At 37.9% G+C, this 14,969-nt stretch overlaps 1 protein-coding gene across 7 annotated transcripts in view; it reads left to right on the forward strand.

Annotated features, from left to right (window-relative positions):
• The window catches only part of DNAH8 (dynein axonemal heavy chain 8), a 346,427-nt gene that overhangs the window by 37,230 nt on the left and 294,228 nt on the right, over nt 1-14,969 (forward strand). For all 7 annotated transcript variants that reach the window (XM_054254946.2, XM_054254948.2, XM_054254949.2 and 4 more), the window contains 2 exons: nt 5,079-5,192; nt 13,185-13,292. In XM_054254946.2, the coding sequence (XP_054110921.2) occupies nt 5,079-5,192; nt 13,185-13,292 (222 nt within the window). The remainder of the gene's footprint in view (nt 1-5,078; nt 5,193-13,184; nt 13,293-14,969) is intronic.

A 14,969-nucleotide genomic window follows, 5' to 3' on the forward strand; every position in this document is an offset into this window, starting at 1 on the left:
CTTATGTTTAAGTCTTTAATCCATCTGGAGTTAATTTTAGTGTAAGGTGTCAGGAAGGGGTCCAGTTTCTGCTTTCTGCACATGGCTAGCCAGTTTTCCCAACACCATTTGTTAAACATGGAATCCTTTCCCCATTGCTTGTTTTTGTCAGGTTTATCAAAGACTGTATAGTTGTATGTATGTTGTGTTGCCTCCGGTGCCTCTGTTCTGTTCCATTGGTCTATATCTCTGTTTTGGTACCAGTACCATGCTGTTTTGATTACTGTAGCCTTGTAGTATAGTTTGAAATCCGGTAGTGCGATGCCCCCCACTGTGTTCTTTTTGCTTAGAATTGACTTGGCTATGCGGGCTCTCTTTTGGTTCCATATGAAGTTCATGGTGGTTTTTTCCAGTTCTGTGAAGAAAGTCAATGGTAGCTTGATGGGGATAGCGTTGATTCTGTAAATTACTTTGGGCAGTATAGCCATTTTCACGATATTAATTCTTCCTAACCATGAACATGGAATGTTTCTCCATCTGTTTGTGTCCTCTCTGATTTCGTTGAGCAGTGGTTTGTAGTTCTCCTTGAAGAGGTCTCTTACGTTCCTTGTGAGTTGTATTCCAAGGTATTTTATTCTTTTTGTAGCAATTGCGAATGGCAGTTCGCTCTTGATTTGGCTTTCCTTAAGTCTGTTATTGGTGTAGACGAATGCTTGTGATTTTTGTGCATTGATTTTATATCCTGAGACTTTGCTGAAGTTGCTTATCAGTTTCAGGAGTTTTTGGGCTGAGGCAATGGGGTCTTCTAGGTATACTATCATGTCGTCTGCAAATAGAGACAATTTGGCTTCCACCTTTCCTATTTGAATACCCTTTATTTCTTTTTCTTGCCTGATTGCTCTGGCTAGAACTTCCAGTACTATATTGAATAGGAGTGGTGAGAGAGGGCATCCTTGTCTAGTGCCTCTTTTTTTTTTTAATAGATATGGGGTTTCACCATGTTGGCCAGGCTGGTTTCGAACTCCTGACCTCAAGTGATCTGCCCGCCTTGGCCTCCCAAAGTGCTGGAATTACAGGCCTGAGCCACCAGGTGCAGCCTCCACTTATATATTCTGATCTGTTCTGGGCTCCATTCCAGGATCCTATGTTACATTTAATTGTCATGTGTCTTTAATCTCCTCCAATATAACAGTTCCTTAGTCTATACTTGTATTTCAAGACCTTGATACTTCTTTTTTTTTGAGACGGAGTTTCGCTCTTGTTACCCAGGCCTGAGTGCAATGGTGCAATCTCGGCTCACCGCAATCTCCGCCTCCTGGGTTCAGGCAATTCTCCTGCCTCAGTCTCCCGAGCAGCTGGGATTACAGGCACGCACCACCGTGCCCAGCTAATTTTTTGTAATTTTAGTAGAGACGGGGTCTCACCATGTTGACCAAGATGGTCTCGATCTGTTGACCTCGTGATCCACCAGCGTTGGCCTCCCAAAGTGCTGGGATTACAGGCTTGAGCCACCGCGCCCGGCCAAGACCTTGATACTTTTGAATAATAATGGTCAGTTATTTAGAAGAATGTCTTCAATTTGGGTTTGTCTGATGGTTTCTCGTGAATACATTGAGGTTATACATCTTTGGTCAGAACACCAGAGTTGATGTGATCTTCCCAGTGTGATTTATCGGGGTTACATTATATTGATGTACCTTGTTACTGTTGACCTAAAATGGATAATTTAGTTAGGTTGGGATTTGTTAGGTCTCTGTACTGTACACATATTGCATTCTGTGGAAGACAACTTTACATGAGTAGCTTTCATAGGTGAATCCTGACTGTGGCAATTATTACTGTGGTATGCGAACGGTGGTTTTCTAGTTTCCTTATTCCTTCCACGTTTATGAATCAGAATTCTTATGTAAGAAAAAGTTGTCTCTTCTCTCAGTTTAGTTTTGTGTTTGATCATTTATTTACATTAATATAGCCTCATAGGTATTTATTTCATGGTTTGGGTTATAGCTGAATACTATCATTATTTAATTTGTTGCTCAAATTGTTTCCTCTTCGGCCATCAGGAAATCTTTCAGGTTGGCTCCTATTTCCTTCTGATCCCTAGATAAATGCTCAAGGCTCATTTTGCATTTGTCCTGCCCTAGTCCTGGGATCAGCACTTCTCCAAGGAGCCTAGGTTTATTTTTTTGCAGAGTAGTATTTAGAAACCAAATCTGGATGCTAGATGTGCTTATTTGTTGCTTGTATTTTAATTTTTTAAAATGGAATCATTTATAATTAATTTTTATATCTAGATGAATTACATTTTTTTCAGTCTTTTATTGCTTTTGTCCTTCCTGTATTGTTTAAAAAGACCCTCTTAAGAAGAATAAATCAAGGTTATCCTACATTTAAAATAGAATTACCCTTTTCTTCTATTTCTAGGATTTCATTTCTTTGTACTTTATTCCTCAGTTAACTTGGAATTTATTTGTGTAAATCATGTCAGATTTAATAATAATGATAATAATAGCAGCTAACATTTATTGTTCGCTTACCATGTGCCAAGGATTATGTTTAGTATCTTATCTATAACGTTTCATTTAATCCTCACATCAGCTGGATCAAATGGATCTTATTCTCTTCCCCATTTTGTATATAGAACAGTGGAGATGAAATTTCTTGTTCAAGATTACAGAGTTAGTAAGAGGGGAAGCAGGATATAAGGTTATGCTCTTACCTCTTTTTCCCAGATGGCTGGCTAATTTTCCCAGCACTGTTTGTCATTTTCTTTTCATCATAATTAATTTTTGTACATCTACTCTTTGTTCTTCTTTTCCAGATTTGTCTTAACAATTCATGTATTTTCATCCTTTGGTATATATTTTCAGATAAGCTTAAACCGTTTTTTTCCAAAATACCAAATTTTGGTACTTAGTTTTATATATTTTTGAAATGTATACAAATGGAATTGTATCATATATTCTGCAACCAACTTTTACTCAACATTATTTGTGAGAATTCATCATGTTAATGTATGCATTATTATTCATTTGCCACCTTTGTTTTTATTTTTGTATCATATTCTGTGGCATGAACGCACCACAGTTTTTTAATCTATTATCCCAGAATGGACATTTGGATTGTTTCTAGTTTGGGGTTATTGCAAGCAATGATTCAGTGAATATTCTTGTTCATGTCTCTTGGTGTACATGTGTGAGAATTTCTCTAAGGCATTTGCCTAGGAGAGAACTTATGAATTTGTGGATCAAAGGTGATATACAATTTAAACTCTTGGAGAGAGGTCTTTAATGATCTGCCATAGTGACCTTCAGACTTTTTTTGTGTTAAAAATACTAATCTGTAGTATTTAGAAAGGATGCAAAGCAAATGTGGTAGCAAATCTATGAACGACATTGAGGACGGAGGGAAAGAAATAAGTTGAATGATAACATAAAGATCCAAGAAGGTTCTTTAGTGGTAGGAGTGGGGGTGCCTACTGATAGCCCAACCTCTTTGTTGGATGGGTTTGTAGACAAACTGTTTGGCTCCCATTATTTTTTTAAATGGTTTTGTCCAGAGCATGTTATTTCTGTTTTTGCCGGTAGACCTCTCCATTCCATGTTCTCTTAATCTCTGACCAGTTCTCAAGCAGGCACTTGATTTTATCATCCCTCATATGTAAGAGTGGTCAGTTAATAATAAGGTAACATTTATTAAGAATAGGTTAAAAATCCTGAAAGAATTTGAAGGAGAGAAATTGATCAAGTAAAGTTTGGATAAAGACTTAACCGTTTTAGTTGAATCATTTGGTAGAACGATATTACTGATTCGAGTCATCTTGATCCTAGGCTGCTTTATGAGGTATACTTTTCAGAAAAAAAGGAAGGTGATGTTTTGGCTCTTCTCAGCATTGGCCAGATGACTCTGAAGGCTTCCTTTCATTTCTGAGGAACATGTGTTTAGAGTGATGTTGTATATCCAGAGTAGAAAGACGAAGAGGTTGAAGCTAGGAACCAACCCAAATACCCATCAATGATAGACTGGATAAAGAAAATGTGGTAAATATATACCATGGAATACTATGAGGCTGTAAAAAGGAATGAGATCATGTCCTTTGCAGGGACATGTATGAAGCTGGAAGCCATCATTCTCAGCAAACTAACACAGGAACAGAAAGCCAAACTCTGCATGTTCTCACTCACAAGTGGGAGTTGAACAATGAGAACACATGGACACAGGGAGAGGAACAGCACATGCTGGAGCCTCTTAGGGGATGGTGTGAGGGAGGAAGAGCATTAGGACAAATAGCTAATATATGCAGGGCTTAAAACTTAGATGATAGGTTGATAGGGGCAACAAACCACCATGGCATGTGTATACCTACGTAACAAACCTACACATTCTGCACTTGTATTCTGGAACTTAGAGTTAAGAAAAAAAAAGACGTCTTATTAAATGACTAAAGGCACACAGAGTGTTCATCTTTGAATAAAAGGCTTAGTAATTTCTGAATTGATGAAGAAGAAAAAAAAAGACTTAGTGATGATACGGTAAATGTCTTCAAATATTTGAAGGGATGCTGTGTGTTTGCTGAGGTTCCATTAGGCAAAACTATACCAAGTGAGCAGAGATTACAGGAAGACCGATTTTTCTTCTCAATATAAGGAAGATCTTTCTCATAATCAGTTATCTAAGCAGGTGATATTTGATAATCACTTACAAGAAAGTGTTGATTTCAGATTGACTTCACTTTGCTAGTAGGGTATTTTTTTAAATAATGTTCTATCTTAATAACTTGACCCATTCTTGAAGATCCAGAGTAATATAATATCACAAATAATTAACCTGGAAAAGTCATTCCTGGTAGAAGCAAGTGTAGTTCAAGCCTACAGACAAGATTTTAATTACAAACAGAATGAGTCTTCAGTTTTAGTAAATCATTTAAGGTGCTTGCAAAAACTTTGTCTTAAATATTATAAGAAAAAATATATTAATTACATTTAAATATCTACTATTTTAGTATATGTATGATTAGGGAAGACTGAATTTCTTGAGTAAACTTTAGCACACTGATATAGTTGGATGTTTCATAAAATTCTTATACATTTTTTTCTTAGAATTGGCGTGATTTGGATGCGAGAATCACTGATACAGCAAATGAATCAAAAGATAATGTCAGATATTTGTATACTTTGGAAAAAGTGTGTCAGCCTCTCTACAACCATGACCTAGTAAGTATGCTTTAAAGTACAGTTTTAAACTGAGTGCATTGTCTTGCACCTGTAATTCTAGCTACTCAGAAAGCTGAGGTGGAAGGCTTGCTTGAGCCCAGGAGTGCAAGGCTGCAGTGAGCTGTGCCACTGCATTCCAGCCTAGGTGACAGACCAAGACCCCATCTCTAAACAAAAAAAGTTCAATTCAAGAAATTGACTCATATAATTAATGCATTAAAAATCTTCAATATGTCTATATTCAGGAAAACATCCTGCCAAAAGTTATTTAAAATATTTATTTTCCTTCAAAATTATATATTTCATTCAAAAATATGTATTTCCTTCAAAATATATATATATATATTATGAAGGATGATAAACTATATTTAATATTTTAACCCATATTTAAATATGTAGCATATCATTAGTATGTCTTCATTTGTGAATTAAGCAAGACAAATATTAAGATATTATTTATCCTTTGCTGCCTAACAAATTACCCCAGAACTGAGTGGCTTAAAAATAATGAGCATTCACATGATTAGGAAGAATCAATATCATGAAAATGGCCATATTGCCCAAAGTAATTTATAGATTAAATGCTATCCCCATCAAGCTACCATTAACCTTCTTCAAAGAACTGGAAAAAAAAACACCTTAAACTTCATATGGAACCAAAAGAGAGCCCACATAGTCAAGACAATCCTAAGCAAAAAGAACAAAGCTGGAGGCATCACACTACCTGGCTTCAAACTATATTACAAGGCTACAGTAATCAAAACAGAATGGTACTGGTACCAAAACAGTGATATAGACCAATGGAACAGAACAGAGGCCTTGGAAGTAACACCACACATCTGCAACCATCTGATCTCTGACAAACCTGACAAAAATAAGCAAGGGGGAAAAGATTCCCTGTTTAATAAATGGTGCCAGGAAAACTGACTAGCCATGTGCAGAAAGCTGAAACTGAACCCCTTCATTATACCTTATACAAAAATTAACTGCTGATGGATTAAAGATTTAAACATAAGACCTAACACCATAAAAACCCTAGAAGAAAACCTAGGCAATACCATTCAGGACATAGGCATAGGCAAGGACTTCATGACTAAAACACCAAAAGCATTGGCAACAAAAGCCAAAATAGACAAATGGGATCTAATTAAACTTAAGAGTTTCTGCACAGCAAAAGAAACAATCAATAGAGTGAACTGGCAACCAACAGGATGGGAAAAAATTTTTTGCAAGCTATCCATATGACAAAGGGCTAATATCCAGAATCTACAAAGAACTAAAACAGATTTACAAGAAAAAAACAACTCCATCAACGAGTGGGCAAAGGATATGAACAGGCACTTTTCAAAAGAAGACATTTATGCAGTCAACAAACATATGAAAAAATGCTCATCATCACTGGTCATTAGAGAAATGCAAATCAAAACCACATTGAGATAGCATCTCATGCCAGTTAGAATGGTGATCATCAAAAAATCAGGAGACAACAGATGCTGGAGAGGATGTGGAGAAATAGGAATGCTTTTACTGCTGGTGAGAGCATAAATTCGTGCAACCATTGTGAAAGACAGTGTGGTGATTCCTCAAGGACCTAGAAATAGAAATTCCATCTGACCCAGTAATCCCATTACTGGGTATATACCCAAAGGATTATAAATTGTTCTATTATAAAGACACATGCACATGTATGTTAATTGTGGCACTGTTTACAACAGCAAAGACTTGGAACCATCCCACATGCCCATCAAGAATAGAGTGGATAAAGAAAATGTGGCACATATACACCATGGAATACTATGTAGCCATAATAAAGGATGAGCTCATGTCCTTTGCAGGGACATGGATGAATCTGGAAACCATCATTTTCAGCAAACTGACAAAAGAACAGAAAACCAAATGTTATATCGGACCGAGCATAGAAAGTCAACACCAAGACAAAAGTATGCCAAATTGCAGGGTTTATTGCCAGCGGCCACAGAGCACTCACGTCTCTCCAACCCGTGGCCCCATAAAAGAGGGTGACAAGACCTTTTATACCCGTAAAATCACCTTGGGGGTGAGGGGAGAGGATGGGGTGAGGGGCTTCAGACATTCCGAGGGCCAGTGGATTCAAATCACCTTCTGGGTGGAGATGAGGGTGAGGGGGTTCTGGACATTTCGAGGGCCAGGGGACTATTTGACATTCTGATTGTTATTTAAGGGGTTCACAGATGCTAAGATTAGCATTTGTTTACACATCGTCTGGGTAGGGGTGGAATCCATAGATTTTTATTTACTTGGCGCCAGGATGGAATTATCTGGGGGTGCTTACTCTGGGAAACAAAGGCCAGCAATTCTGGCATTTACAGATAAGAGAAGGTATGCAGCTTTACCTCTTTGCATCCTGCAAAGTAAACTAGCAGTTTACAGAAGCCAAGGTTAGCAATCATTGTGAGGAGAATGGAAACAGTTTTGTCAACTTATAAAATGGCATTGTACAGGTTCTAACTCTAGGCCAGCTATATCACACAAACACCTCATGTTCTCACTCATAAAGGGGTGTTGAACAATGAGAACACATGGACACAGGGAGGGGAACATCACACACTGGGGTCTGTTGTGGGGTGGAGGGCTAGGGGAGGGATAACTTGGTGGGGAGATAGGGGAAGGATATCATTAGGAGAAATACCTAATGTTGGTGATGGGGGGATGGAGGCAGCAAACCAACATGGCATGGATTATTACATGATAAACCTATGTAATAATCCTGTAAGATCTGCACATGTACCCCAGAACTTAAAGTATATATAAACAAACAAACAATGAGCATTCATTATGTCAGAGTTTCTGTGGCTCAGGAATCTGGGCAAGGCATAGCTAAGTGCTTCTGCTTCAAGGTCTCTCATGAGGTTGCCCACATGCTAAGTGGGGCTGTGGTCTCTTCTGAAGTGGGAGAGGCTGACTGGGGAGAGTCCTTTTCTTAGCTCACTCATGTGGTTATTGGCAGGCCCCAGTCTCTAGCCCCGTGGGCCTCTCCCCCTGCCAACTTGCTTCCCTTGGGGTGAGTGATCCAAGAGTAAGCAAGAGAGTGAGGGAACACCCAAGTTGGAAGTCATCTTCTTTTTGTAACCTAATCTCTGAAGTGACAGTCCATTATTTCTATTGTATTCTACTGGCTAGAAGCGAGTCTGGTTCACTCTGGGCAGGTAGGGGAGTATACAAGGGTGTGAGTACCATGTGGGTGAGCATCACTGGGGCCACCTTCGGGGTTGCCTATTCCCAGTCTACAGATTAGGCAGCCAAAACTCATCATGGTGTAGTGACTTTGCCAGCATCACTCAGCTAATCAGGGATGCAGACAGACCCATCTTCTAATTTCTAGCCTACTCATTATATTTCCATAGAGATCCTTTAAAGAACATGTTAGCACTACCATTTGCTTTTATTTTTTAAAAGTTAATATTAACATCAAATTAATAATCTGGTATTTCATATTTCATATAAAATATGAAAATTAAAAAGACTATCCTTTATTTAATAGAAGGAGAAATCAAGGAAGCTAGTACTTGTTGAGAGCTTAGGGCAGTATTTCCCCATTCTGCCTGGGTGTTACTTCTTTGGTAAATCACTTATAGGCAAGAGGGCTGCCCAGACAGCTTCATTTTTAAAGATGTTTCCAGGCTTGAGAGTCCTTGACCTTTTGGACCTTTTGTTATAGGCATTGTAGTACATGCATTACATGTTTTCATTCTGTATGCACATTGATCCTCATTTCAAACATTAGGAAACTGAGTTTGAGCATTTCTGCAATGATCCGTGGTGGAACCAAATTTGAATCTAGCTATCTCTAGCATTATGGGTTGTATTATTTTTCCACTTTACCACGTTGCTTCTTCAAGGTATTCTCTAAGTTAAAATGTTTCTTCCCCCTACCCCTGGTACGGACTCTCTCTCTGTCGCCCAGACTGGAGTGTGGTGGTACGATATCCACTCACTGCAACCTTCGCCTCTGGGTTCAAGCAATTCTCCTGACTCAGCCTCCTGAGTAGCTGGGATTACAGGTGCGTGATACCACACCTGGCAAATTTTTGTATTTTTAGTAGGGACGAGGTTTCACCATGTTGGCCAGGCTGGTCTCACACTGCTGACCTCAAGTGATCTGCCCGCCTTAGCCTCCCAAAGTGCTGGGATTATAGGCATGAACCACCATGCTCATCCCAGTGCTTTCAAATTAATTTGCTTTGTGTCTGATATCTTTGTTCGGTATTCCTCGTTCTAATTTTTGAAGAGGTAGTCAAATCTTCCATACAGGTGGCAGCACTGGCCACATGGTTTTGTTGATCAATATTCTTGGGTCAGTGCAGGTTTCTTTCTAGAGGCAGGGAGAGGGAAAGCAGTTACGGCTATATCACTTAGATTTGAAGAAGAAGGAGGTGCAGAGGCAGTTCATAAAATCCCAAGGGAGCATTAGTAGTCAAGAAGTTTAATATGGAAGGGGAGGGAAAATCTTGGTTGAAAGTATTGGACAAGTGCATTTCTTACTCCCATGAGGAATCCATCATCCGTCAGGGAGTACCATGAGAGGGGACAGGAAGGCTTTAGAAGCAGTCTTTTAATCGATTTCACCAAGAGATGTTAGATTTTATTTAAAACTTATTTATGTTATTCGCAAAGAGTTATGACTTCTAAAATAATTACAGCTTTATTTTAGATTCAGGGGGTACATGTACAGGTTCGTTACATGGGTATATGACATGATGCTGAGGTTTGGGGTATGGATCCTGTCACCCAGGTGGTGAGTCCAGTACACAATAGGAGTTTTTCAGCTCACACCTCTTTCCCTTCCTCCCTACCAAGAATTATGACTTTCTTCAACTTCATTCTTCTCACTTTTACCCCTACTACTAGTAGCTGCACTTCTGTTGGGAAACTTTGTAAAATTTGTTTAATATAAGAACATTTATATAATTTCTTAGGTACTTCTGTGCACATGACCCCAAGTAAAGAAAACCAAAGTGTATAATGTTGGAGAAATGAGGCCATTGCTTGGCTTACTTGGTAGCTCAGTGGCTTAATTCCTTTACAATATGAGCAATTAAAATTTCTATCCAAGAATAGTTAAAATTATTACATGTCACAAGCATTTTGGGTTGCTGACAGATTTTAAGATGCAAATATGAAATACATATAATACCTAAAGCCTACTCCCAGGCTACCAAAAGTAGCTCTTGATGTGAAAAATAATAGATGAAGTGAATACAACCCAGTGTTCACATTTGTCAAATCTAGTGATGGGAGTAGTTGTTCATTAAACTATTCGCTGTACTCTTCTATATATTTAAAGCTTTTTATCATAAAAAGTAAACTGGAAAGAAAGATAGAATACTCCATTGCCATCAAGACTCCAAATTGTAAGGAATACTGATTTCCACTTCTTGATTCAAAAGACTTGTTTTAATTCATATAATTTAAAAATCATTTAGTTCTGATGTTTTTTACATCCTAGTAATTTTAAAAAACTTTGTTCAATTACTCTAACCATGGATGTGCCTTATTATTGTTATTTTGTTGTTGTTGAGCTTTTTATATTCTCTTATGTAGGAAGGTTTCAAGCATTACCTTTTGAAATGACAGAAGTACTAATAGTATTGAGTCATATAATTGCTTCCCACTCATACACCCACTATATCTGTACTTTCAGAAATTCCTTTTTTCCCCTCATTTCTTTATTCTGGTTAAAAGTAACCAGCAATTGTTGTTTAGTTTATAACTGTCATTTGGGTAGGAAAAGTGCAGGGGATTTGTGCTTCCATTTCTGACTCTTCAGTTTATGTAAGTTTCATTTTTTTTTGAAATCACCCTGGTATTGTGCTTTAGGCATAGCTTACTATTATATGTTTCATATATAAGATGTCTGAGCACTGTATATAGTTGGACAAGAACAGTGCACTCAAGGAGCTACTATTATAAATAATGATGTTTAAAGTTCAGATGAAGGACATTTTTCTGAAGGACCAATTTGATGCCATCCCTGAACCCTCTTTATTGGAGTTTAGTGGTATTTTGTAGACATGACTTAGCAAGGGTGACAGGGATTCCTTCTAGGCATATTTTTATTAGGATCTTTTTAATCTACAGATACCATATATAATATAAATTCTGACATACAACGTTATCTATGAAGTAATAATGTTAATTTCCATAAGCCACATAAAATTGATTTAATTATTCCATAGTTACACCCCAAACCTAGGACATATCATACACTAATCAGTAGTTGCTTTTCTTGGCTGTATTTCTTCTATCACCCCTAAAAAGACATTTTATATATTTTATCTTGTCCCATCAATTAGAAGGAAAGTTCCTTGAAGACAGGGATGCCATTGGCTTTATCTGTTCTTCCATAGTGATTTGCATTATGGTTACAAGCAGGGTCTCAGAATCTCTGCTACATAACTTATAGCTGTTGGGTCTTAGGCAAGGGACTTAATATCTCTACCTCTCTGTTTTCTCATTGGCAAAATGGTAATAATGATAATGTTTTATTTTATAGATCCTGAGACATTTTTTCACATTTTATTATCTCTGAACTCAGGACATGTTTTAGTCAGTCAGGTTTAATGAATCATTGTGGATGTGACTTGATATTGCCTTAAATTACTAGTTCTCTCCTTGAGGGTGTTTTTGCTGGCTTGTTTGTTTTGTTTTGTTTTTTTTTTGAGATGGAGTTTCACTTTTGTTACCCAGGCTGGAGTGCAATGGCGCAATCTTGGCTCACCGCAACCTCCGCCTCCTGGGTTCAGGCAATTCTCCTGCCTCAGCTTCCTGAGTAGCTGGGATTACAGGCACGCGCCACCATGCCCAGCTAATTTTTGTATGTTTAGTAGAGACCGGGTTTCACCATGTTGACCAGGATGGTCTCCATCTCTTGACCTTGTGATTCACCCACCTCGGCCTCCCAAAGTGCTGGGATTACAGGCTTGAGCCACTGCGCCCAGCCTGTTTGTTTTGTTTTTGATTTTGGTACTATTCATGAATTCAGGCTGCAGTTGAGTACCCGTGCATACATTCTCAAAGAAGTTTGGTTTACTTTGTTCTCCTACTAGCATGTAAATTTTGTTTCTCTCTTTTTCTCCAAGGTTGGTTTATTTCATTGTTACCTTAACAGGGAGGGCCCACTGGTGGCCTAGTATTATGTAGGAGTTACATTCCATACCTTGGGTGTCTTTTTTCTTCCTCAAGAGCACAGGAAACAATGGTGCAATCTTACAATCAGTGATGTTTTATATCTGTTGTAGTCAAGCCTACCTTAAACGGTTGTTGTCAGCATATGTTAGGTAATATGCTAACGCGTTTAGCCTAAAGCCTGGAATACAGTAAGCATTCAGTTCACGTTAGTGATTGTTTTATATCCTTTGTAATTGTTCTGCTTTGCTCTACCTTGTCCTACTTGTTTTACTTGTTTGCGTTTATCTCTTCCGCTCTGCTGTGAGCTACTCGGGAGTAGGTTTAGATTTTTCCCAATATCTTCAGAATCTACTGGCACTTAGTAGGATTGCCAAAAGGCGAACTGAATCGCATAAAAGAAAATGAATGCTAGTCTGATTTCTATTTTAGCTAGTCTTCTGACCATAAGTAAGTCAATTTACCCCTCAAGGTATCCGTTTCTTTATCTTCAAAAAAGAGCAGAATAAACTATTAACCTTCAAATCGCTCTCACCTCTAAAATTTAATTTTTAGATAAACCTTTAAGTTTTACAGAAGAGTTCCAATGATAGTGCAGAATTCTTTTCACCCACTTTCTCCTGTTAACATCTTGTATTATCTTTGTCAAGCTAACGTCCTAGTTTCTGTTCCAGGGTCTAGTCTAGGATACTGCGTTTAGTAAAATTTGACTTTAAGATAAAAATGCTCTACTATTTTGTGTACATTTAGAGTTGTGAGTACGATAGACTACTGGTTATTAAACCTATAAGCATATGATGGCATTCACTTAATTTGTTTTGATGTTAGGTTTCCATGGCACATGGGATACAAAATTTGATTAATGCCATCAGAATGATTCACGGTGTGTCGACGTATTATAATACCTCAGAGAGAATGACCTCATTGTTTATTAAGGTAAGTTTCTATGAGAGGAAATTACATGTCATCCTGTGAAAAAGTTAAGACTTTCCTTCTGAACTCTAGGAAGGGAATTGGGAAGCCTGAGTACCTCTTAGAGTTTTAAGACTTCCAGTGGGCAAGAAGAGAAAGGTGTTGACTGGACTCAGTTGTACTTAATTGAAGGGAGTGACTGGTACTTTTCTATTTACCATATGTAAGGCCCAATACTTAAAGAAAATGTGCCTAGTGGTTTTCTAATGTATTCATTTCAAATAGTTTGATTATACCCAAGAGATAGGAGTGTGTCTACTATTAACAGTGCTTCTTTAGCTATTCCCATCAGCGCTATGGTTGGTGTAAACTCTTCCTGTGTAGTACCACATGCCTAATTATTTAAAATAATTTGAAGATTTACTCAAGCAACACATGAAGCGAGGCATGGTGGCTCAGGCTATAATCCCAGCACATTGGGAGGCCGAGGTGGGAGGATTGCTGGAGCTCATGAGTTTGAGACCAGGCTGGGCAGCACAGTGAGACCCTGGCTGTACAAAAAACGTTTTAAAAGTTAGCTGGGCATGGTGGTATGTGCCTGTAGTCCCAGCTATTCCAGAGTCTGAGGCAGGAGGATCCCTTGAGCCTGGGAGTTCAAGAATGCCGTGAGCTATGATCACACTACGGCATTTCAGCCTGTTAAGAGAGTAAGACCCTGTCTAAACACACACACACACACAAACACACACATGAACAGAATTTATTTGTAAATTATTCAAGCATAACTAAATATCTAAAGACACAGTCACATTTTAACTTTTTAAATAAAGCAAAGTATAAGTTTGAACACCGTGTCCTAAATAAGACAAGACTCTCAGAATCCTTCCTCTTTACCTGACTCTCTCATTCTTGCCATATATGTCCCATATTGAGATCAGTTTTAGTTCTGATGAAGATTCTTTGCTTGGCTTCTAAATCTTCTGGTAGGCCCATCTGTTCACTTTCTAGTAAAATGTAATTTGAGCAAAGAACCCCGCTAAGCCAGTTGAGCAAAAACCCCCCATTCTCGATATCTGATGACTCTAGACATCTGATCAGGTTTTCAACCCCATCAGAATGGTGGGGTTTACACCTATCACAATGGTCCTGAATAAAGTCCCTTGCTGTGCAAGTAATTTTTTCTTTAACAGTTCCACATTATTGTTAACATTTTTTCAACATTGTGAATCAACAAGTATTCAGACTAAAATCCAAATATTGCTAGTTAATTTATCACCACTGTTTTGTAATTCCCACATCTTTCTCTTTCTTACATTTATTATTTCTTTTGGTGAAAAAAATTCTTTCAGGGTGGATTTCAGGCTGGTGAACTTCCTGAATTTCTACATGTCTGAAAATCATTTTCATTTTGTCTGATCACTCAAATGCTAGTGTGAGTTGGATTTTAAATTCAACATCATTTTCTCCTGGGATGTTGAAGATATTGCTCGATCATTGTCTAGTATTCAATACTGTTGATGAGAACCTTGGTGCTAATCTGATTCTTGTTTCCTTTGTAGGTAACTGGTTTTATTTTCCCAGGAAGTTTTTAGGATTTTTAAAAAATCTTTGAATTTCTAAAATCTCAACTTTTTTTTTTTTTAAATTAAAACATTTATCTTGTTCTACACTTGCTTAGTTGTCCCAATCCAAAGAATTTCC

Source organism: Callithrix jacchus, chromosome 4 (genome assembly GCF_049354715.1).
Source record: "Callithrix jacchus isolate 240 chromosome 4, calJac240_pri, whole genome shotgun sequence".
Taxonomy (NCBI): domain Eukaryota; kingdom Metazoa; phylum Chordata; class Mammalia; order Primates; family Cebidae; genus Callithrix; species Callithrix jacchus.